A 25,148-nucleotide genomic window follows, 5' to 3' on the forward strand; every position below is an offset into this window, starting at 1 on the left:
TAGGTGATGAAATCTTTGCACTTAAGCCCTGGTTATTGCATCCCTATCCAGGGAAAAATATTAAAGAGGAAGAGAGCATATTTAATTATCGTTTGTCTAGAGCCAGAAGGGTTATTGAGAACTGTTTTGGAATTCTTGTTGCAAGATGGAGAATCTTTTGCAGAGCAATTCAAGCAAAAGTTGAAACTGTCCAGACAATTGTACAAGCAGCCATTTGTTTACACAACTACCTGAGACAGACAGACACTGCTTCTTACTGTCCAGCTGGCTTCGATGACAGCTTCGATGATTCAGGAAATATTCTGCCAGGAGAGTGGCGCAGAATCACTTCAGCTGATGAAGATTCCAGTGCTCTTCGCAACCTACCTGCTGCGAGAGGAACCAGATATCGCAATTATGCTTTGGATGTCAGGGAGGCTTTGAAAGCCTATGTTAATTCAGACCAAGGTGCTGTTCCCTGGCAATGGGATTACATTCGTAAACGAGGTCCCATCCGTGAACCCTAGGTTTACTGAAGACATTATATCAGATCTATATCCCCATGTAAATCTTCTATTAGTCTTCAATGTGTGTGACAAACCCTTTTCCTTGTAATCTCCTCCCCACTCCCCCCCCCCCCCCCCCAATCACAACCTATAACTTAGGGGAGAAGATAATCAAGTGTTTAATATTATTAATAAAGTCCAAGATCACATTGAGATTCCAGGTACAAAGCAAGTAAGACCTAAATAGACTCAGGAAAAAAATGGCCTCTACTGTTGTCAAGGCGGTATTGACTATAAATCAGTCTATAAATAAATGCAGAGGCTAAAAAATAAATAAAACTTATTTTCAGCTCTAATTTTTGCATTTAGTTCAATTTAGAACATGTTTATCAAAGTGTAGGAGTTCAGATCTTTCAGTGGTAGTATTTATTGTAAGAACAGTTTTCAAGTCAATTTTAACTCAACTGAATGGCCTTGTATAACTGGTAAACTGAAATCTCTGTAAGACTTACAAATGTACACACACAAAAAAGCTGGTGCACTACATACCAAGTAAATAGGAAGTCTCGAGTTATGTCACAAAGAACACAATGACGACACAATAAAATTCATCCAGTGAAATGACACAATAGTGCATATATTGACTTTGTATATTGACCATCATCCCAAAAAAGGACTGATGGAATTTCTCATCAACTTTAACATAAATCTTTTTAGAGCAATTTTACTTGACCCGTGAAACAGTTAATAACAACTAGTGCAAAAGAGTTACAAATAAACAAAAGAAGACAATAGAATTGGTGCATAATAGTGCATAGTATTCCACTACTTATTTCATGGGTTAAGGAAAATCACTCTAATGTTGGTTATCACCATAATACCAGAACTTGATACTGTTGATACACAATACAACTTGAAGGCATGTTAGAAGACATCCAAAGGGTAAAGGCAGATGCCCTTTTTTTTTTGCATTCAAGTCGGTAAATAATAAGAATAATGTTGCTTATCTATTGTTCACTTAAGTGTTTCAGTCTTTCATGTTCATTAGGTCAACTTCAAACTTTATTCAAAGTTTTCAAAATGTTTTCTTAAGTTTCATAATTATTCCATTTACAATATGAACAAACGTTTTTAAATACTCTTGGCATGTAGGAGCAATGCTATTAAGTCTTATTCCTGTTGAACATGTTCATTATGCTACGGCTGTAACAACAATGTTTAGATTTTAAATCACTGTTGTATAGTCACTTGTTATCATTTTGCTTGGCTGTACAACAGAGTTAACCCAACAGCATTGTATGGATCATTGCCTATCCCAGTTAAAAGTATGTTCAGTTACATACTATCTTCCTTTTTATTGTTCAATTCATGAAAAACCATAATACTTTTAAATGTTAATGTGTGGGCACAACATCAATGGGCATAGTTAATACAAAATAGGAGACTGGAATAATTATTATTAAAGTCTTGGTAAGAACAGCACCAATAAGTTCTGAGTACATACAGAACGGTTGAACTAATACACAGCTTTTTCCTGAGATAAACTGATCTTGAGAGTTAAGTTTTAAAAGAAGCAGGGAGTAGGATTCTGAACTCCAAGGCAACTACACTTTAACGAGGCTGGTATCACTACCTGTTGTCACACTTGTATATGTTACATGTCAAATTTGATCTTCAATTTATTCTGTCTCCAACTAGGAAACAAAGGAATCAACCCTGGTTAAATCACAGGTTACATCAAGATTTACCTGAAATACCATTTTGACCTGTAACACATAATTTTTGAGAAGCTAACAAAATAGCACAGGGATTTCTTGCCAAGCAAAAAAGCTGCAATTAAACACCCAGGGTTACCTCATGTACTTACCCAAACCTGTACTTTGAGGAGTATTGTGATATACCATAAGAGGCCTATAGTTTTTAACACCAACCAACATTGTGAAACTAAGATAATTATAAGAAATACATAATTTAACAACTCTGAGAAAACAATGGCAAATCAAACAAAAAGAACAAACCCATGCTTAAAGTTATTTAAGTACTCTTACTGTAACACTGATCTTCTGTTAGATTATCAAGATATCCCATCTGTGACTTATTGTGGTAGAAAAGTTGCCCAGGTTTAAGGACTGTATGTTCCTCTGAAGATTCATAGCTCGGAACATGAAATGGCCTCTTTTGCGTCTGATTCTTATCCTGGAAATTGTGATGATGTCGAGGTTGATACTGTTGATGCTGTTGTGGTTGATACATCTCAACCTGAATTTGGCCTTGAGTGAAAGGTGCTGGTGCTGGTGTAGATGGTGACTGGAATTTGGCTAGCATTTCCTGGTACAAAATATTCGAAACTTGCATTTTGACCATCACTTTCCTTTCTGGTAGTAATTGCCTCATTTGGGAGGCAATCAATTCCCCGAACAGTTCATCTTCATCTTTAGTATTTGCATTTGGCACTTGCATTTGCTTGTGTCCAAGAGCATCACCAAGAGACTGCAGAACGTGCACTTCTGCCATTGTAACATCATCATGAACTTTTGCCATAGTTTTCTTTTTTGATGGTAACTTCACTTTTTTGATTGATCGGAAGTTGTTAGATGCTGAGAAACCGTCTGCATCACTTGCTGTTGTCTCAGTGCTGTCAGATTTGTCATCAACATTTTGGATTTCATCATCTTCTGATGCCTCATTTCCTGAGTCAACAATGGTCACATTTGAACTTGTTTTCCTGGGTTTATAAAATGGATCAAGCCAAGACAGGAACAAAAACATATCCTCAACCTCATCTTTCACTTTTGCTACATCGTCAGACCCACTGCCACTAACTTTGGCCTTCTGCAATTTCTTCCTGTCACGAGTGTATCTAGTTCTCAGATTAGTAAAATAATTTTGCGCCTCCTCCCCTAAAAAAACGAAAGGTAAGGTAATTGTTGCGTAAAACATCAGTCAATTCCAGCTACACTCCTTTTTCCCCTGCAGGGTAACTGCAAGGTATTTCCAAGTGCTCTCCTTTCATCTCCACCACAGGGTGTTTGTCATTTTTCCAGCCCCTGGGAATTTGTCATTCCAGACATAAAATGCTTATACCTGGGGGTTAACTCAAAAAAAGGGAAGGGGGACATGGGTACAGCTGGAATTAACTGTTGCATGAGTTAATGAATTTGCAGTGGGCGCAGGTGGAATTGACTGCTGCATAACCTTGAATCTATGCATCATTATTAAAATAATATACTCCAAAAGGCTAAGTATTCTATTTTAAGGAATGAGGATCTTTTAATTTAATGTAGTTCTTGATCACAACTTTCCTTTAAAGGTTTTGTGCTGCAAAAATAATTTTCATTTTTAAAACCTTGCACCTGCGCTACCCAATCTTGTTATTTTTGCTGAATTACCTGGATAATTAACTTCATGTTATGGAAATATTGAGCTTATAAAAAACTAAACAAAATACTCAATTTGGCGAGCATTGACTCACGAGTTTTGCCTAAACATTCAATAAATAACAACTAATGGTTTTTCTCACTGTCTTGGAATGCACGGATTTTATATATTTTAAATTTACTTCAGCTTAAATTTCTTAGATTCCAACTCTTCTCAAGAGGGATCATACAATTCCAAAAAGTATGAGAAGATATAACCCAAACATTAAAAGACCAGTTAACGATACATTCCCGGATATACCATCAGTGTTTCAACTGATTAAAAGCTGTCTTTTTTTCCGTCTCATTTTCTCTTTTACCGTAATCCTCAAGATAAAAAAACAAACAATAAAAACAACAGGATATATGGCGCATGTGGTAAAACACGTCGAGAAAAATGCTTGCGACGATTGAACTACATTGAATTAACTCTGACTAAATACCTGTTGATAAACCAGCTTGCCTAGCAACTTCTGCCCAAGCGTTCTTCTTCTTATTTCTGTCTCTGAAATCTTTCAGAGATTTGTTGTACAAAATCGGAAAACGTCTAACAGCCTCGGCGACTTTCTCGTCCATGGAGTTGGAGGCCATGTTTTCTCGCGACAGGCGGGAGGGTCTGGGACCCTGCATTGTGATTGGTTTATTCTACCGCTTCTGCTTCCGACTCCGACAATCTGGTTTTCACTAGATCATAAGCGGAACGCAAGCGACGGAGTCGTAAGCGGAGTCGGAAGAAAATGGAAACGTTCTGATTCTTCTGACTCCGATTCCGTCGCCCTTATGACTCCGCTTACGACTCCGATTTTTGATTTTCACTAGGTCATAAGCGCTCTTACGACTCCGCTTCCGACTCCGACTCCGACTCCGTCGCTAGTGAAAACCAGCCTCTAGGAATTCAAATCCAGGAGAGTTCGCATATATTTGACAAAGTAAGAGAGTTGGAATAATCGCGATGAAGGTTAAAAAACCGCGAAAAAATTCACTTTTCAAGCGACGTTTTCCCTTCCGTTGCCGTCCTCTCATCTAAAGGTCCCTAACAGGGGGCTTAAGCAATAATGACGTCGACGGCTACGAAAAGGCTACTTTAAGAGTGAAGTCACGCTGCTTCAAACTTATCGCGCTTATCAGGCGCGGATCTAGGATAAATACTGACCGATTTCCTAAACGAGGGGCCAAGGGAGCAGGCTTCTAGGGGTATTTTTTTGGATTTTAATTCCCTAAAGTTCCCTTTCCCGGTTTCTGATTCATTGAGGGGGCATCTAATGCTCGGAAACTGCAAAAAAAAAAAATTTGTCCAGACCATTTTCCAGATTTCAACTTGGGAAGTTTTATCATTATTAAAAGTATGTTTATTATGAAAAATCTGACAGATTTCCTTGAAACGGTGGAAACCAGTGTGAATCCGTACCTGCTTATTCCATCTCGTTCAGTTCGTTAAATGTTGGCAATTAATTCTGGAGTTGAATTCTTAAAGGCTGTATCGAAGTCAGGCGGGAGAAAAAAATAAAGTTGTTGCGGCTTGTGTTCATGATCACGTTCTCCACAAAACGTGAAATTAGGCATTTTAAAGTCCTAGTCGTGCAGTGCAAAAAAGCGTGATGCCCGTGCAAAGTGGTTGTTTTGCTAATATAAACCTATTTCGAACTGTTCAAAAGGGAGCTTTTGCAACGACGACGGCTAGGGAAAACCTCTTTATAAAATAAGTTCGTCTTAGAGTTAACTTCGCATTTCATTAATCTCTATTAATCTTTACTGATATTTTGTTTTGTTCTGTACATTTACGTTTATATTAAGTTTATGACATTTATGAATACCAATGTATTTGTTGTGCCTATTTCCTGACTTTTCGCATTTTCAATTATAATGGGTTTTTTGGTACATTTTTCTTGCCGTCCCTACACGACCAAGACGTGAAATTTCCTTATGCGACGTTTTCTGGAGGACGTAAAAACACAAAGAAGAATGTTTCTTTCTCTTTGTACAATTGGGTGTGGTTCCCAAGAATTCAACTCCGGGAAAATTTAGCCTGGGTCGTAGGCTAGGAAAATTCACCTACATTTGACATTTTAAACGACTTGGAAAAAACGCAACAAAGTGGGAAATTTCAATCAGTCAATCAGTCTATTTCTACTACCGTAGACAGACAACTAAAAGAATTTACAAGAAGTATAAATATAAATAAACAATACATACAGAAGTTGGACATCCAAAATAACTAAAACGATAAATTATAATTACTTTTATGACGTTCTCGTTTCCGTCGCTGTCATCGGGCGTTGCTAAAGCTCCCTAACATAAGCCAGGCTCCGCAGTGGGGGAAAAAGGCTGAAAACGAGAGCAAAGAAAAATGGCAGGGAAACGAGCCTTCCCATCCCCAGACTACCGCTCGGATCGCTTGGCTCGCCTAAAACCTATTGCTAAAGCTCCTTAATAACTGTAAGTTAGACCATTAAAGCGAGAAAGGAAAATTGGTCATCAGGCGTTCTTTTTTTCAACAAATCTTTGGATTCAATGAGGTTCGTAGATACCGGCAGAGCATTATATACCAAAATTTCAGTGCAAGTGTAGAGGCATTGTTAAGCTTATTGATCCCATTATTTGTGTGATGCCTTCACTGCAACTGCGGTTCCTTCTGGTTACCAATAACAACACTAACGATAAAGCATAGCTCAGATTTATTACTTCAACGGAATACAAAAATGAACAACAGCAAGACATGTGTACAATAATCTTGTTCACTTTTTTAAAGAAAAATATACTTCCATAAAAATCTTCACCTTAAATAATAAATATTTGTCATTTATGGTCTCTATAGCTAGCAAAGGGCAAGGCCACCGACTGAGTTTGCCGTGGAATATATTAACACATTTATCTACAATGGAGTAGCAAGAGCAGGTCATTTGGACCAATAATTACAGCAATCAAACACTTCATAATTATATTGTTAACATTGCTGAATGTCATTTTCAATGCAAGGTAAAGTCGCCAAGTCAGCATCATCATCATCTTCACTGATTTCAGTGTCAGGATATAATTGGCACTTGTAAAGCAGTACAAAGATGATCTTCTGCATGCCTGTGCCTGAAAAAGAAAAAAAAAGAAGTCATTTCAATTTTTGTAAGACATACAGGTCTTTGCATACATATCCCGGGTACCAGAGAACTTTTTCTGACTGCATATGGAGGAATACTTCGGTGTTGGCGTGTCACTACAAAGACGTGACAGGAACTGGAGACTGTGCATAAAAAGTCTCTGGCACCCAGGGTATTGCCCAGACATTACAATGAAAAAAGGCTGGAAATTTTTTGCAAAACAGATGTGAATGTTTGTTTGTTTACTTTTTTGGTGTTTGAACTTTTGCGCAAAATTATTAAGTGACATCATTTGCCCAAATGAGCATGATTAAGTGTTGAGTCATTCACAGGAAAAAAAATTTGATACATATATCGGCTAACACCCCTACTATCTTTAAAATATTAATAATACTTATATTGAAAGCTCACTAAAGGCCTGCAAAAATGAGAAACAAGGAAGGGGAGCAAAAAAAAAAAGGTGAGCAGAAAAAAATCCAAGCTTGCAGAGTCAACTTCGTGCACCAGGAATGAAAGCCAGCATAGCGTTAGTTCAACTTGTAAAAATTAATCACATTTTGGATCATTGGCTTCTTTTTCATTAGCCTGTGCAGCCAAGACATACTTTAGCACTTGATTAAGCTAAAGTCACTTTTTGGAGAGCTTGTCATAAGATAAAGGCTTCACTAGCTTCAAATGGCATTTTTGGGAGAAAAGTTTCTAGCAGCAAATGGGCTGATTCATTGAATTGCAATGTTCTATGCATAATACCAATGAAAAAAAACACTGACTTCTTTTCATAATGTAAATGTCAATCAAATGTTTCTCACCTTATACAGTGGTTCCTACGGCAGTCAGGGCACACAAATGGCATAAGACCATGCTGCCGACAAGTTTTCAAAGAACACTTGTTGCTTTTCTTTGGTTTTCCAACAACCAGGGTCTTGCAGCCACTCATAATATGCTGTTCTACCTATTTCATGTAAAACAAACGACACAATGACAACTGCAATGAGTGGTTGTACAATGAGGGTGAAATCGGCCAACCATCTCACACTTGCATGCCACTGTTTAAGATTTGTTAATTTGTTTTTTTTTTAAAAAGGAAAAGTATAACTTTTATTAGGTATGATTTGAAATTTCAATGAATAGCCTGAATTTCAGACGATTACTTCAAGTTGTTTTTACTCCCTCAGTAATGTCTGAATCAACCAGCCGTTAATGCCCTCCAGTGACATCACTACTCCTTTGCTTTCCTGTTTTTTCACACGATACTGAAACATCATCCTTAAATGCCAGCACAATATATTCCAGTTGTAAAATAATACAGTCCACTTTTTGTTTTACAGTCCACTTCTATGTGAGAAAACTTCTTAAAATCAATGCAAGAGATCGCCATTTGTAAGCAACCACATTTCCAAAACAAAAAAAATTCCTAGTCAAATCAATTTTAAGTTAACCTCTTAAATAACTCATGAACAACCATGGCCACTTGTTAGGGTGACTTATTTTTTTACTTTCCCGATGTTTTTTACCACAATTACAAGCAAAAACTTCATGGTCTGATGCCTAAGTTTGCTGTATGTACTATGAAACTCACAGTATAAGTCAAAAAAATTTGTAGAAAACATGGCAACTGCTCATATGGAAAATCAGGAATTTTGTGCACTACTCTTTTAGTAAATGAAAAGATATGTGACCTTTTCATAACGGAGACCACTGTGGTTTGACAACATCCCATAAACCACCACCAAATGTTGGCATTTTAAGTGAATGCAGCTTTAATTAGAGGTACTTCTAACAATTTGCCAAGATCCATATTTAACATGTGACTCACTGTCAGTAAGTACGACCACATTTCAGACAAATATGATTAGTTTAATTGCTCACCTGTCTATTGATATCTTCATCTTTGGATTTCTTTATGATTTGATTACAGATCGGACAAACAGGAACATGAACCTGTTGGTTGAGAAGCCAGAAATTAGCAAAAAGTACAACAAATTTGTGCTGCTGACATACAACACATAGCTGCTACAGCAGTATGAATGAACGAGTGGATAAAATGTCAAGTATGAGAGGACAAAAGACATGTCCGCTCCATAAAAAACACATAACGTATTAACATCTTAACAGTAAGCTCGGATGTCAGCATATAAGCAGCCCACGATATAAATGATGTTTGAAAGGTAGACCATGCCACCAGGAAACATCCCCTACTGTTTTCAAACAGTAGGGTGGGCTCTTTAGCATTGAGCAATAAAATCTGAATGATAAAGAAGACAAGGCCAACAGCATAACTTCACCACCCAATGATGTGATCATCTGAACTGAAACAAGGTCTTAAATCACAGCCAGCCCGATCTTACCATCACCCTATTGTAAGGAAATCCAAGACAGTCTTCCATTCTAGACTTCACCCTGTGAAGTTTGGATTCCAGATACTGTATTCTGGATTTCAAAGCCCAGGAATTTGGATTCCACAAGGAAAAAATTCCAAGATTCCAGATTCTGCAATCAAACATTTCCTGGATTCCAGAATCTGTATTCCCTTACATAAAGCGATGACCAGTATTTTAAAGAACCAAAGAACCTGGTTTATAATCCAGTTCTCAGGGGCGGATCCAGGATTTTTTTTAGGAGGGGGTGCACTCGTCTCTCACTCTACTTCAACACCAATAAACCACATAGTTTTTTTTTTGCAGAATACCAGTTGTATTAGAAAACTGCAGGTCATCTCGGGGGGGGGGGGGGGGTGCACACCCCCTGCACCCTCCCCCTAGATCCGCCCCTGAGTTCTGGTTTGAACCAACATCCTCCCGCTCAAGGGACTGGTTCTCTTTGAAAGTTACTGGAACTTTTCAGGCAGTAGTGTCAGGGATGGGTTTTATCAAGACCACTTGAAACCCCCAGTCTCTGCAAAAGGCAGGCTGGAGTAAAATTAAAGTAACTGTTACTTTTTATTTGGCACTACGTACATCAGATGTAACGACATCTGGACATTGATGGCCTTCAGGTGTGCGATGATCCAAACTAGTAAGAAACAAGAAACACAAGTTAACAGGAAATAGCAAGGAGCATAATCATCCTTTGTAAAATCATCATTTCCTTTCTGTTGTTAATTTGCTCATAAAAAAGAAGAATTTAAATATTAAATACCTAATAGCTGAACAATAAATTAGTACAGTAGAGAAGCAAAAGCTGAATGTAGTTTTAAGTTTCAAACTTTAAACATGGCCAATGGTCGAGCCGAAACTTTGAAAAAAAAAAGGTCAGAAAGGCATCTTTCTGGCTCAAAAAAAGAGGCTGAGACTTGATTCCAGATTCTTTGACAATCTATAAAGACTCTACATTGTAAATAACACTACAAACGGGACTAGTTAAAGCTAGCCCCAAAATGAAAGTTACACTGTGGGGGAAGAACATCCACCACTGGAAAGCAGTCAGAAGTGTTCAGTAAAATATTTTAAAAAACCCTTACCAGAAAATCTCTTTGCAATGTGAGCATCTGAAAGGTAGAAAGTCGAGCCGTTTACAATCCTTTAAACTACAGTGTGTTCCAAGGGAAAGCAAATCCGCTTTTTCCGCCATAACTGAGCTTTCATCCAAATGTTACGATTCACAGTTCTTATCAGCTGTTTAAATAGATTTTGCTGAGTCATTATTATGGTACTTTTTCGTCACTTTTTTGCTCAGTCACCGGGACAGTCACGTCCAGAAAATTCTGGAATAAGAAACCGCTGAAAAGAAGTTACTACCTTATATATTGGTCACAGAGTTTGTCACAGATGCATCGTGCTACTTTTCGATTTGTAGTCGTCTCCTTCGCAGACCGTGAGACGTACTGTAAATTTCCGAGCTTATATTTTTCAAAGGCCCTTGAGGGGCTTATGTACGGAGGGAAATTTGCGTTTCAAAAATCGATTGAACTGGCTTGCGGTGGGAAGGAAATTTACCATTTTTGCTTTGCTTTTATACTTTGTATTTGAGGGCAAATTCCGAGACCCCCAGGGGGGTCTTATATTGAGAGGGGCGATTAGGGTTTTTTGCGTTACGAGTTTGGAGGGCTTATATTTGGAGGGGCTAATACATTGAGGGGCTTATTTTCGCAATTTTACGGTATTTCAGGGTCGTCACGCAACGCTCCTCCTCAGTTCAAAAAAACATGCGGAAAAGCGTTGGGTGACGACCCTAAAAACGGCTACAAAGACTGTGAAGGAGACTACTACAAAATGTAAGAGCTCGAGATAGTTTTTACGGGGAGGCGGCCGTACGTAGCCGTTGTGTCGTCACGCAACGCTTAAGGTGAGGAGCGTTGTGTGACGACACAGTTAAACGGCTGCGTTGGAGACTACGTATAGCCCAACTTGAATTTTAATTTTAAGGATATCCTTCTCATGAATTGTACATCTGAATGATATCTAAATATGCAAAGCTTTGTTTTATTTGCAGCTGTGATATCATGAGCTCTCATGGGAGTACACATATCTGGGAGCGCCAAATGTCGCTTACGTTACTCACGCAAGGTCACATGGGACCTCATTGTGCAATAGTGTGCGAGAATGCAGCTGGGGTTTGTTGCTAACAGAGTACCCATAAGTGAATGAACTTGTAGGCAACACATTGTTTATCGTTTGCAGTAAAGAAAGCACTGGTTATTACCACTTACGACATCATGGCGAAGATAACAGGTAAGGTTAAATGTTCGTCAGAAATTTAACAGTCCTTTGTTGCGTTTATGCTGTGACATTTCTGATCGTGTCAGCTGGTATTTTGAAAGATAATGAATGGTATGAGTTGCGTTGTCCGAAGATTATAAGCTTAAATTTTGTACAATGACTGAGATGATTCTATTCTGAGATTTTTTGATATTTGTTGATATTTTTTGTAGCTGGCCCTGTTGTTGAGATGAAAGGCGATGAAATGACGAGGTATGGAAAAATGATGGATAAAAGGAAGAGTTGACAAGCTTTTATTCTCTTCAGTAAAAATGTTAAGTGGAAATTCAAACTGGCACTATATTTCTGTAAAGGGAGTACATTTAATAAGCCTATATTTTACGCGAACGACAGATCCAAAAATAAATTTCTCGTCGGCGTTTATCGTTAATTTGTTCATTAAAGTTGTATCCATATAATTAATTCATTCGCGTTGAGAGTAAAATTACTGATCTCGTCATGGGTCCAAGCCGTATGAATCCTACTCTGAAGCCAATTTCATGACAGCTTTAAAAATGGCATGTTTTGTCGTAAAGTTGAGTTGCAAAGAAAATAACAGTCGGAAAGAACGCGGAAAAATCGTAGTGGGCTTTCGAGAAATACTTCCTGACGCATGCAATATTTTTTATTGCATATAAATTTGCTATGCTTCGCAACACATAAACTTAAGCTTATTGTGCGCCGAAAAATTCCGAACGCAGTCATCCCACTCCGAGCAACGTCTTGTTGTGAGCATTTGACAACACTGCAAACCTGCCCTGTCCAGTATTTTAGTGTGTGTGTTTTTTGAGTGCCTATTGTGGATTTTTTATTTATTAAGTTTTATTCTCTACAAATGATAGAAGACAATGAACCTATTTATTGAACTTTGTTATTTGGTGAAATTCATGATCAGCATCCTTTCATATCCCGTGCAACAAAATAGTGCATCAGTATGATAACTCTTTTTTTTTATTATTTGCATTACAATACATTACAGATACATTACAATACGATAGACTATAAACTTAAACGCTCTAGTAACTTTTCAAAAAATAATAAGTACATTCCAAGAACACACGTTTAAGGGTACAGAGTCCAAAGGCAGAGTCCACTTCTTATTAAATTTGTCCATTTTATCAGTTTTAACACATACATACTTTTCTGTTTCATACTTGATTTTAACAACTCATATCTTTTTAGCAATGATAAGTGTGATAAAAAGATTGTGGTTCTACATGGGTGGTTTTAGCATGGCCAAGCCAGACTTGCAGCAAAGAAAAGTCAATATCTGCTATCAAATTTAGACTCCCAGAGCTTTTCTTCGCCAAAATCATCCTTTAAAGCAGGGGATTATTTTCTTGGTTTTTGGTTAAAATCTAGACAAAGCAAGTGCCTTATAAAATTAATAATCTTGTAGCCTGTGAATACAGTTTCTCCTTGCTCCTCACTGCTAGGGACGTTTCACCCGACTTAGCGACAGAAGTTCCATACTGTCGACGTAAATCAATGTTTACATTATAAATCCGGTAGTCATGGTGTTCCAAATGTAAATTTGTTTGATTTTTTGTTTCTCCTAGTACGTTATGGTAAAGTTTAGTGTTCTTCTGCAAACAAGCTCCAGCAAAACTCAGCCGGATGCTTTTTCTAAAGAAGAATATATTCTGGGAATTTTGTAGTAGATTCATCACGTTTACATTTGAACTTTGTAGCCCTTTGTCTGTCATTCATAAACAGTTACTAAAACAATATAAGTACTATCTTAAACAATCAGAGCTCGTGACAAGATTCCAGACAGATTTTGCGTCATCAGTCTCGAATTTCTGACGCTGACTCACAGATTTTCCTCCAGGCCAAACATCCTTAGCTGCAAGGAGCAAGGAGAAATGGCTGTAGCCAAAGGCTACTAATATCTTGTAGCCTGCCCCAGGCCAAAGATAGTGGGGACAATAGATCAAAAGAAAATGTGCAAAACCACTTGACTGGGTAGATTGAGGTATTTAAGAAGTTGCTTACAGGTTTTCTCCTCTCTACCTGCTGTTTTTCATTCGCTTGCTTTTTCCACTGCTCACTCGCTTTTTCACTTGTCTACATTTTGACTGAGAGCCTGGCACAGGCTACTTGTCTTGTCTCTTGCTACCTCCCGCCCTGTTAGGCCATTCAGCTTTAGTGGGTTGGTATATCAATTTTGTCATTAATTATTGTGGGTCTAGCTTCTAGTTTTTCACAACCATCAACTGTATTTAGGGCCAAGTTTGAAGGAAAATGGGGTGTTTTTACTACAAATAATAATGATGATGATGATGATAATAATAATAGTTATAATTATACCTGGATTTCTGAAAACCGTGTTAGCAAAAAAACAACTCAATCTACTACTTAGCAATTTAAAACAATGAAAAAGCCTTTAAAAGCCTTTATCTGATGCCAGGCAGTAAGTTAGTGGCCCCTAGAAACATTTCGCCAAGTCCAAATGTAAAAAGACACAAGTGTTAGAACATTATTTTATTCAGTAACCTGACTCCATGAAGTTTCTTACCATGGTCATTTCAGTCTGGAAATTTTTAAGTTGAGTGAAATGTAGCCAAAAAGTGCCTGATTAAGGCTTACATAACAACATTAGGCTTACATTACTAATAGCTAGCAAAACACTGCTTTTTTTCTCAGGTTGATAAATGACAGGATTTTGCGTGAAACAGACAACAAACATTGAAGCATAGTGCACAAATTATCATCTGATCTGGAAAACCAGCCTACAGTATATATGGTTCAAAGCCAAGTACCTGCTGAAACTAGCCCTAGATCCAATTTTGCTGAGTGGAGAATTGGTTTTCTAATCGTGCCAACTTTTTCCCATTTCAGAGCTTTACATGATGCTCTACAGGAAACTTTTCTCATGGTGACCAACAACAAAATTTAAATTCAGTACCAAAGCCAGCTTTAGGCACACACTGATTTCAAATAATATTACTGTCACTTGTGGTAGAGATAGAATTGTGGGTAGGGATGGAAAAAGACTAAAGGGGGATAGAGGGAGGAGAGGGGGGAGGTTAGATAGAAATTCACAAAATTCTGTCCACAGCCACTTCTTCTACACCCAAACCATGAAACAACCAAGATAAGATGCAACATAAAGAAACAACACAGTAAACAGGCTAAGACAGAGGAAGTTGAGATTTTTTACAAAATGTTTGCTAACCCGGTTTTCATAAATCCAGGTAGAATAATCTTATATTAATGATAACAATTTGCATGTTAGTAACTCAACTGCAGGACTCTGAACTCAACCAGCTTTTCCATCACTTTTTTTTTGTTCTTTCAGGATAATATGGGAACTGATCAAGGAAAAGCTTCTGTTTCCTTATGTGGATATGGACATTAAGTCCTATGATCTTTCAATCCAAAACAGAGATCAAACTGATGATAAAGGTGAGATTGCAGTAGTACTATACTGCTATTTGCGCTGTCTAAAGGATTCACCTTTTTCACTACTAGGCAAGACTTGATACCTGAGATCCAGAGGTTTCTCCCATTTTGCTTACCACAATCTTGTCATCATTAGCACACCCTTCTCCCCACAGAGTCAAAGCTCATCTGGTAATCCAGGACAAGGAGATTTTCTTGCTTGGCAAGTAAAATTAAAAGCTGGTTTTATAGGCAAGTTAATCCTCTAACAAAATCGTAAGGATAAGCAAGAAGTGGCTCCTACAGGCAAGAGAAATTTGAGAACTGCTTGCCAAAAGGACAAGTTGGATTCAAGTTATTTTTTTTTTTTCAAGCCCTGTAGAGTTCCACTCTCCTTTCCTCTAAAAGGCCCAGTCCTCTAAATAACTAACTCTCACTTCCTATGAAAGACATGGTAAACTGGGATTAAAACAACAAACAAGTACTTCTGAGACAAGAATCTAAGGCAAAGAAATACTTAACTCCTGTATTGTTGTGACATTTAGTTACTATAGAAGCAGCAGAAGCAGTGAGGAAGTACAATGTTGGCATCAAGTGTGCAACAATTACTCCAGATGAGAAGAGAGTTGAAGGTCAGTTTTGAGACAGAACTCTTTCAAAGGGTTGTTGTGTTAGTAGCACTAAAAGTGACTTTTTGAACTTGGCATAATATTGTTCTGTTGATTTATCATAATATAGTATTACCACAACTGATTGATAGGTTCCTTCTGGAGGTACCAAGGCACAGATTACGTACGTACAACAAAAGAAACAATACAACCAAACAATAAAGTCCTCTGCAGGGGAACTCTTTTTTTAGGTTCCTTTGTTTCTTTTGTGATGACGGTACCTGCAGAAAGACCCGATTGATAGCTTTCTTTAAACATTACAATAAGTATTATTTTGAAGCCAGTAGAATATATGGGTAAACAAGAACAATGCAAGTATAGATCAACATTTGTTGCACTTTCTTGTTTCTTTCTCCAAATCGCTGTCTTTCTCATAAATCAAGGGAAGAATTTCAGATGAGATTAAAAGGCACTTAGTTGATTTTCGATGCAACTCTTCAAACATTACTTATAATTCATTTCTATTTTATTTCTATTTTTCTATGGTTTGAGTTTAAATTTTTGCTTTCTGCAACGTGTAATCACTGGAATTACTGTAGTCTGAATACATGTTTTCCTTAATGAATTAATTTTAGTTTCTTGTTCTAAAACCCAGAGTTTAACTTGAAGAAAATGTGGAAATCACCAAATGGAACAATCCGTAATATCCTTGGAGGAACAGTGTTTAGAGAAGCCATTATCTGTAAGAACATTCCGAGATTAGTTTCTGGATGGACAAAACCAATCATCATTGGCCGTCATGCTCATGCCGATCAGGTACATGTACATAAAAAAATTACTTAGGCTATCTACAGCTCCAATCAGCTTCCAATCATCATATTGTACAAGCAAATTAATATACATGTATCTTACCCAGTTCCATTTGAAATTTACCATGCTTTTTCATTGTATTAAATGTGTCATTAATTAAATTCATCATCCTCCTTAATCAAGAGATTAAATAAACTTGCCATACAAAAGCTAATTAAGACAGAATGATATGTGGGAGTAAAGAACTAAGAAAAGGCTTTAATAATAAAAGTTGTGACAAAAAATGAAGGAGATGAACAACATACAAAAGATCAATGATGAAGATATGTAAACTACTTTAGTTATTGCTCTGTTTAGGAAAGAGAGGTCAAAAACCATACCCTGTCCAGCGGCACGTCCCTGTATAGGCCATGTAAGGGAGTACCCCCAGGATTACCCTCTGCTATTAGATGAAAACCTGTGAAAATGCTCTGAAAATATATGAAATACCCTGTCACAAGAAAACACCCTGTGAAAAACCCTGTGAATTTTGCACAGCCTAAATTTTGAGAAAATTCAAAATTTAGCACCCTGTGAAAAAACCTGTGACTAAAATAAGACTGTGAAAAACCCTGTGAAAAAACCTTTGATCAAAGTTTAAGAAAATTGCCTAAAAAACACTTCAGAAAAATCCTGTGAAAAAACCTACAAAAAAATTTTGAGAAACACCTCTGAAAAACCATATGAAAATAGCTCAAAGGAATATCTTGATGTTATGTAAATCCTTAACATTAACGCAGGAATAGAAGGCCTAGCAAGCAAGAGTTGATGTGCCTTTTTAACTTAGCTATTGTCTACAGTCATTTAAGACATTAAGCTCTAACTCTTGCCTGACTGATGTTGGTATGTATGTTTTAATTCCTTCAGTACAAAGCAACAGACTTTGTTGTCCCTGGTCCTGGTAAAGTAGAGATGATGTACACACCTTCTGATGGCAGTGAACCAGTTAAATACCTTGTACACAGTTTCTCTGGTGATGGTGGAGTGGCAATGGGAATGTTTAATACAGATGAGGTAAAACTTATTTTATTGAAATATCATAAATAATTAAGTATTGTTATTTTCTTTTGAAAAAAATGCTTTGATCAGTATGTTGTGGGTTACTGTCATCGCTGCTAGACCTTTCTAATTATTATGAGCAGTTAATCTCCCTTTAGCACATTAAAGACAGTTGGTAACTGCAAGCACATGTACAGTGTTTGCTCTAATACCTTTGTATAAGAATGAAAATAATTTTTAGATAGTATTAACAAACCGGTATGGGGAGGGGTTCATGATTATACAGCAGCAGGTTACCCACAGCTAGTGGTCTATCATAAAAAAAAGCTGAAGTCTCTTATTACATGTACACAAGTATTTAGCACAGCAGCGATTCTTTCAGGTTTTACTGATGTTTAATTATGTCATGACATTCTATCAACAGTCTATCAAGAATTTTGCCCACAGTTCATTTCAGTATGCACTTCAAATGGGGTACCCGTTATACATGAGGTAAACTTACTTTTTGCCACTTTTTACCCAGGTTTTGTAGAATGATATTCTGTTCCAGGCTTTGACAAGAAAAACTTAACCTTCAACCCATTAGCCCTTGAGCTGCCCGTAACCGCCCGTGTGGATCTACGTCCCTGCTATCACTTGTGACGTCATCAGTTTTAAAGGTCAATGATAACTTTGTCCACTAACTTGTGCAGAGTGAAGAGATCTTTCAAACCATACCAGAATGAGCACAATTCAGTCAAGGACACCGGAGGAAAAAGGCAAAAAAAAAAACATGTAATATTAACCTGACAATTTCCATGAAAATCTTGTCCCACTACCCACCTACTTTCCCTTTAATCTAATCCTAAGATCCTAAAAGCTTTCCTACAAACTTTTCCCACCAAAATGAAGCGTACTAAATGTCCAGCAAAAGGAAAAAAATGAGGCAAGAAAAGCGAAAAAAGATGGCGGGGGGGGGAAGAGAGAAAGCGAAAAGTAAAAGCCAAGACTGCTGTGTTACTTTTAGACCCCTCGAAATTTTACTGCACATACCCGAACTTCGCAAGCTAATAATGTGCATCTGGATCAGAAGGCTGCGAAGTGTACGAACTGTGAATGGCTTTATGGTACGTTTTAGCTCTTTATAGCACAACAGTGACCAGAAAACCGCTTGACTTCCTTTAAAACGCGTTTTTCGGCAAAATTTTCAGGGCGAATAGGTTAATGTACCTGTGCCAGTGACACATTGAGCTGGTCAATCAAACTAGATCCTCACTCAAAATGTCCCTTGGGCTTGTATTGCAATTTGTCAATTGGGTAGTGAAGAGGGGAGGGTCATAGATGTCTACTTTTGGTACTTTTCGTACTGCATTTCAGTTGCTATGTATAGCCAGAAAACTATGCCCAATTACCACACTGTATTTAAAGACTCCTTACTACCAGACTTAGTGAGGGCATTCTACGATAGCGTCCTAAAAAGTTACATCCTCACCTGGGGTTGCTATACATATCATAGGTTAATGTTCGCTACCTGATGAACTGGAAGGTACATGTAAATGCCCTTATGTGAATTGATAACAAAATGCACAATTCAATATGTTTACGACATATTTATTTAATTAAAGCACTCGCTGCATACGAAGTTAAACCTGTAAATTCCCTTGAGATCAGCTGACAGTCGAACCTCCACCAACGGCCACCGCTCTACAATGGTATCGGCCACCACCGCGCGTCCCGAACTACCGAAATAATCTCTCGACAATGGCCAGTTTTTTCAGCAACTGACAAAAAAGTCAGGAATGGTCGCAAAATATGATCCGTGTGCCGCGTTGATGATAAATCGCGGCAATCGTATTTTGATTGTGCTCCATTTATTCTGCTGTAGTAACCCTAAATTGTCTTACAATACTTCACAGCGAATGTTGCGAGCCTTGCTCGTTTTGTCATGTTAACATTTTGATTCAAATCATTTAATTTTTTTGTGTATTTTATCTCTATTTGTCATTAATGATTGGATTATCATTATGGGTTACAGTAAGCATGAACTGAGTGTAGTAAACATGTTGCACTCCCTTAAAAACATTATCATATTACACCCCTACCTTCGCCATAACGGCCACCTCTCCACAACTGCCACTTTCTTCTGTCCCCAAGGAGGCCGTTGTGGAGAGGTTTAACTGTATTTATTTAATCCTCCTTAAATCATAATGTCATCAATTTAATATATTTTCAGCACAAAGAACACAATTCTGAAGAAGTATGATGGCAGGTTCAAGGACATTTTCCAAGAAATTTATGAAAAGTAAGTTTACAAAAATCATGCCGCTGATTATTGCTGTATAAAAGGAATATTACACATTGTCACATTTTGGACTGTTAGAGTGAGTAAGAATAGGACATATTTTTAATTGGATAGGAGGAATTTGGGTGTCTGGTGTGGGAGAGGGTAGGGACAACAGGCCGGAACGTAGCTTTGCCTGCGCCCGTTAGAAGTGTATTAACACGTATTTCTGATGTAAGTTTTCATTGGTTATTTGCAGAGACTATAAAAAGAAGTTTGAAGAGAAGAAATTGTGGTATGAACACAGGTTAATAGATGATATGGTAGCGTATGCTCTCAAATCTGAAGGTGGCTTCATGTGGGCGTGTAAGAACTACGATGGTGATGTACAGTCGGATTCTGTTGCACAAGGTCAGTGTCCGGGTGGGGGGGAGTACTCAAAATGGTTTTATACAGGGATGCTCCGCCCCGAGGTCCAACCCTTTATCCTTCTATACACCATTTTTGACAGAAAGGGTACTCCTTTCGTTTACCTTCTATTGACAAATGGTGCCCCTCTCATATACTTAGTTTAGAACTTTGCATCGCTTTTAACTGCTGAAAGTGCACAGTTAAGTTTGAATAAATCACAAGACGAGATTGTTTTCTCGACCTTTTCACATTCATAAATTGCATCTGTTAGCCCTTTTGGGCCTTTGTACCGACCGAAACGACAAATTTTCTCTCAGAGTACCCTTTCATTTACCTGAAGCCTAAAAAAGGTACCCCTTTCGGGCAGAGGCTCCCCATGTAATACCCGGGGGTCAGTGTTAAATTAACAAGCCTGACATTTTATTATAGGGTGGTTTGGTTTTGCCACTGACTAGCTGAAACCACTCTAACCAATCACAGAGAAACTGGTTAAAGAATGAAGAAAGTTTTCTCGAAAGCAGCCTGCGTCCATGGCGGTTTTATGACGGAAGGGCAACGGAGAGGAGGGCAAGGGGGAAGCAGTGCTCATTCTCGTAGCTTTGCGGCTCGCTCACTCCTCTCCTCAGCAAAACTGCTGCTAGCTATCCAGGGTTTTTCAACAGTTTTCTCATTTTTTTTTTTAGGAAATAAACCGGGCACAAATTCAGACAATTTTAACTGTTTTCCAGAAAACAGTCCGACTTTTACTTTTTTACTCTTTGGCATCTCTTTAAGGAGTAACATTTAATGACTTCAGGGAATGCACGAATAGCATCTTTCTAGAAGCAGGCTTTGCATCAAAACTTTTAAAGACATTTCTTTTACGATCTGGTATTCAAGTTGTCCAAAAATTCCGCTCAAAGGGAACTGTTCAACGTCCTTCCGATTGCTGAACCACCTGGGGTTAATCACTTTTTTACTGAGTAATTGACGGATGGTGGGGTTGTTTTGCAGGTTTTGGTTCACTGGGAATGATGACAAGTGTTCTTGTTTGCCCTGATGGCAAGACAGTGGAGTCTGAGGCAGCTCATGGAACAGTAACAAGACATTACCGCATGCATCAACAGGGCAAAGAGACCTCCACTAATCCAGTCGGTAAGAAACTAGACTGTTCACAGTTCCTTATTTTCCCGTAAGACGTTACGTTACGGGCGGGCATCTCGGATGAGCATTAAATCTACTTAGGGGGCGGGGGACGGTTTGAGAGGAGGCGGGAAAGTGCCCCTCTCCTCCCACCTCTATAAACCCCGACGCCCTCCCCCTCGGTACATATGAAACCAAGATGGCCGCCCATAAAGCAAATTAAAGTCTTCGATCTCTACGATCTTACGAAAAAATAGGGGACTTGGAACAGTCTTGTAAGAAATAGAAAAATAAGTATTCCACAGGACACGATAACCTTACTAACAGTCACAATGACTTGCTCTAGCTTGCTCTCTAGTTGGCTTTCTTAGCTCAATAGATAGAGTATTGTGTCCAGTCATCGCAAAGGTCAGGGTTCCATTCCCGGTCAAGCCTGATTTTTTTAAGGTTGTTTTTCAGCCGCTTAGGTTATTCATTCTACTGTGAAGATTATGATCACTTCAATAACAGGCTTTTCTTCATTTCATTTCAGTTAAGCTTTTACTGTAACATTCTTGCAATTGTTTACTAGCCTGCTTGGAAGCTTCATTGTGAGCATGAGCATAGGCCATAGGGCAATTCTTTTTTGTTCTTAATCACAGGAAAAAATAACGGATTCTCATTTTTGGATATTTTAGGGTATTTACAGAATACCCATAAAAATCCCAAATTTGGCAAAGTGAGGCAAGTCCCAACCAGGGAATTCCCAACCAAGTTCCCTAATTGGGACTTGTCTCACTCTTCCAAATTTGGGATTTTTGTGGGTATTCTTTAAATACCCTAAAATATCCAAAAATGGGAATCGGCTATTTTTTTCCTGTGTAATTATCTGTTGTGTGTCTTGTTTGTCTGCAGCGTCAATTTTTGCTTGGACACGAGGCTTGCTTCACCGAGCCAAGCTTGATGGTAAGTAAATGTCAAGTACCTGAAGGAACCTGACGAAAAGACTTAAATAAATGTACCAACTTTCATGAACACATTTTGATTTGGGGGGAAATGTCACGAGCTACAATCGGCGTCAAAATTGTTGAGACTTTGTACTTAAATAGGGTAATTTCGGAGAACAAAAGAATCCGCACCCCTCCCCTGTCCCCTCCATTCAAAGTTGGGGTGTTTGTTGTTTTCTACAGGTAGCTAGAACAAGGGCACAACATTGCACGGAGGGGATGGGGGAGGAAAGCTATATTTCCTCCCTTTGAAGTTAATAAAACGTAAAAAAGCCCAGTTTTGGGCGAAGTGTCTCAACTCATTTTGTCGCCGATTGTAGGTAAAGAGCTAGATAAAAAATTAGGAGAAGGAATAAATTAAGTTTTAGAGAATGTAACGAAAACAAAAAACCAACATGTTAAACTCCCTTTGGTTGTATATACCGGCACTTCTGCATCGAAATTTGCCCTCCGAGTTTATGTCTGTCCCCCCTAGTTTAGTTCTTTGTAATTCATTTTCTTTGCACTTCATGAAGAGAGGTATCTGCTTCAGAAATAAAACCGGCAGAAGGAAGAAAAGACGGAAATAAAAAATGGCTCTAAAAGCAGCACAGCTTTCGTGTTCACCACCGCTAACATGAATTAGAGCCCGTTGTATACTGGCACTAGGCGCAAAACGCCGGACGGGCAAGAAATGACTGGGACGTTCCAGAGCGAGCCGGCGCGAAATGTGAACGGAGTCACGCAGACTATTTTTAGTACTTTGCCGTTAAGCTGAAAATTAGAATCTTATCAGCTAATTTGGGTGCTCTTCATTCATATCGGTCTCGGAGAATATTAAAAGGAATAAAACAGGTGTTCACCAAATCGCCTGGTTGCAAAAATGTTAAGACAACACCATAGCCTCTGAGACCATTCTCAACTGCTCATGTGACTGAGGTACCATGGCTATGTTTTTACCATTCTTGAGTAATGTAACTCGATTGTGCTGTAAAATTAGACATATCATTAACTTTGTATCTGTTGTTACTCCAGGGAACGACAATCTTACAAACTTTTGCCGTACTTTAGAAGAAACCTGTGTTGATACAATCGAAGCTGGTCACATGACCAAAGATCTTGCTGGCTGTGTCAAAGGATTGCCGAATGTTCAGAGATCAGATTACTTGAACACATTTGAATTTCTTGATAAAATAGCTGAGAATCTGGCTGTTAAGTTGAAGCAATGCCCGAATCACCATTTGTAGGGTAGTTACTTTTTAGTACCGTAAAATTCCGAAAATAAGCCCCTCCATGTATAACCCCTCCAGCTATAATCCCCCCAAACCGGTAACGCAAAAAACCCCGCGTTAAATCGCCCCTCCAAATATAAGCCCCCTGGGGGCTTGTGCTTGGAAAATTGCCCTCAAGTACAAAGTCAAACAAAGCAAAAACGGTAAATTTACTTCCAACTATAAGGCTAGCCCAATCGATTTTGAAACGCAAATTTCCCTCCTTAGATAAATAAGCCCCTCAAAAAGGGTCTTTGAAAAACATAAGCCCCGGGGCTCGTTATTTTCGGAATTTTACGGTATTTTATATGTAGGGAAACATTTTACCCTTGAATAAATTAATACGGCTACGCCAAAGATGATGTGACGACACATTAGTGACCTTCTACATGTAGGTAATATTGCAATTCAATTTTTTCGGTTAGTTTTTTTACTCATTTTGCTTTCCAAGTATGTGTTTTATTTTAATTGGTGTAAGAGGATAACTTAAGTTGTTATCACATTGACTATTCCGTGACTTTGAAAACAAAAAGCTCATATTTTTAATAATATTAAATTGATTATAGTTGTTAATTTAATTTTTTTAAATTAGACTTTGAGCGAAATCAAAGCGAACGAAAATAATATTTTAAATCTGACCAAACACAGATGTTAATACATACACTCATGCGCACCCCAACTGATTAACTGCAAATCTGCAAATACAAAAGAATACTTTTTCTGTATTGACAGTAAAATTGGGTTTTATTTGGATGCTTTAGATTTCTTCGATGTCTGTATCTATTGTTTTTTAATGGTTAAGTCCAATTCAGTTTTCTCTTAGTTGTATTTTCAGTACAGGACGTTATTTACCATGGTCACATTATTGTTTTACCAGTGCACTCACTTTCGATTCAAACAATGTTAACATTTTCGCAACCTGAATAATCAAGATACAGCCTTCAATGTGTTGCGTCAGTAGCCAATAAATCATTATATAATTATTTAGAGACCTTTAAATTCTCAATTTGACTCTAAGTTCCTTCTCGTATTCTCAGAAAATAGACACCCCGGAAAGCTTCATTTCACTTTTTTTTTTCACTTTTTTTTTTCTCATAGGAAAATATAGCACTGTAATCTTTATTGAAGAAGGTTAAGCCCTCCACTGATCGCAAAATGATGAAACTAAAAATGTTTCGCCGTTTTGTTCTTCATAACCAACGGGCGCTTACCATATTTGGAAAATACGAGCAATATACCATCAATAAGATTTTATATTTGATTGGAAACGAGGCTGATCGATTGTATATTTGATTGGAAACAAAAACCGAGGCTGCCTGGGCAAAAGTGAACTGGTAGGGCTATATACCGTTACGTGTTACTCTCGAAAAAATGAGAAGGAAGCCCTTACGTCTTGTGGGTAAACCTAGCATATACCGCATAACATATCAGTACAGTGAGTCGCTCTTTCGCTCTTTCTCTTTAATAGTTACAGTCAACCCAAGTCATTTGGTAGTTGTAGATTTCAGATTCATGTCTGCATTCTTGCATGCGTAATGAGCCGTGATTTCACATTCGAAATTTCTACCGGCTAAGTTTCCCTGAATTTG

General features: G+C 38.0%; 3 protein-coding genes across 4 annotated transcripts; 1 reads left to right on the forward strand and 2 right to left on the reverse strand.

The window, feature by feature from the left end:
* Positions 1–1,087: 1,087 nt before the first annotated feature.
* On the reverse strand, positions 1,088–4,494 carry LOC140928697 (uncharacterized). The gene is made up of 2 exons (XM_073378477.1): positions 4,345–4,494; positions 1,088–3,385 (listed from the first exon to the last, which is right to left on the reverse strand). Exons 1-2 carry the CDS (start codon positions 4,490–4,492, stop codon positions 2,520–2,522), a joined length of 1,014 nt encoding a protein of 337 aa, XP_073234578.1. The 5' UTR covers positions 4,493–4,494; the 3' UTR covers positions 1,088–2,519.
* Positions 4,495–6,561: 2,067 nt separating this feature from the next.
* LOC140927060 (AN1-type zinc finger protein 2B-like) lies at positions 6,562–10,651 on the reverse strand. The gene is made up of 5 exons (XM_073376724.1): positions 10,454–10,651; positions 9,951–10,005; positions 8,863–8,934; positions 7,803–7,945; positions 6,562–6,982 (listed from the first exon to the last, which is right to left on the reverse strand). The coding sequence occupies exons 1-5, from the start codon at positions 10,561–10,563 to the stop codon at positions 6,925–6,927; spliced, it is 438 nt and encodes a 145-aa protein (XP_073232825.1). The 5' UTR covers positions 10,564–10,651; the 3' UTR covers positions 6,562–6,924.
* An 857-nt stretch (positions 10,652–11,508) lies between these two features.
* On the forward strand, positions 11,509–24,504 carry LOC140928708 (isocitrate dehydrogenase [NADP] cytoplasmic-like). Of its 2 annotated transcripts, XM_073378484.1 has the most exons (12): positions 11,509–11,663; positions 11,864–11,903; positions 14,992–15,098; positions 15,620–15,706; positions 16,338–16,498; positions 17,399–17,545; positions 17,955–18,022; positions 19,743–19,811; positions 20,050–20,201; positions 21,195–21,335; positions 22,218–22,268; positions 23,324–24,504. In XM_073378484.1, exons 1-12 carry the CDS (start codon positions 11,648–11,650, stop codon positions 23,533–23,535), a joined length of 1,251 nt encoding a protein of 416 aa, XP_073234585.1. In that variant the 5' UTR covers positions 11,509–11,647; the 3' UTR covers positions 23,536–24,504. The 2 variants fall into 2 exon arrangements, with proteins under 2 accessions (XP_073234585.1, XP_073234586.1); XM_073378485.1 differs by lacking the exons at positions 11,509–11,663; positions 11,864–11,903 and adding an exon at positions 11,946–11,964.
* Positions 24,505–25,148: the final 644 nt, after the last annotated feature.

The sequence above is a fragment of the Porites lutea genome, chromosome 2 (genome assembly GCF_958299795.1).
Source record: "Porites lutea chromosome 2, jaPorLute2.1, whole genome shotgun sequence".
Classification (NCBI taxonomy): domain Eukaryota; kingdom Metazoa; phylum Cnidaria; class Anthozoa; order Scleractinia; family Poritidae; genus Porites; species Porites lutea.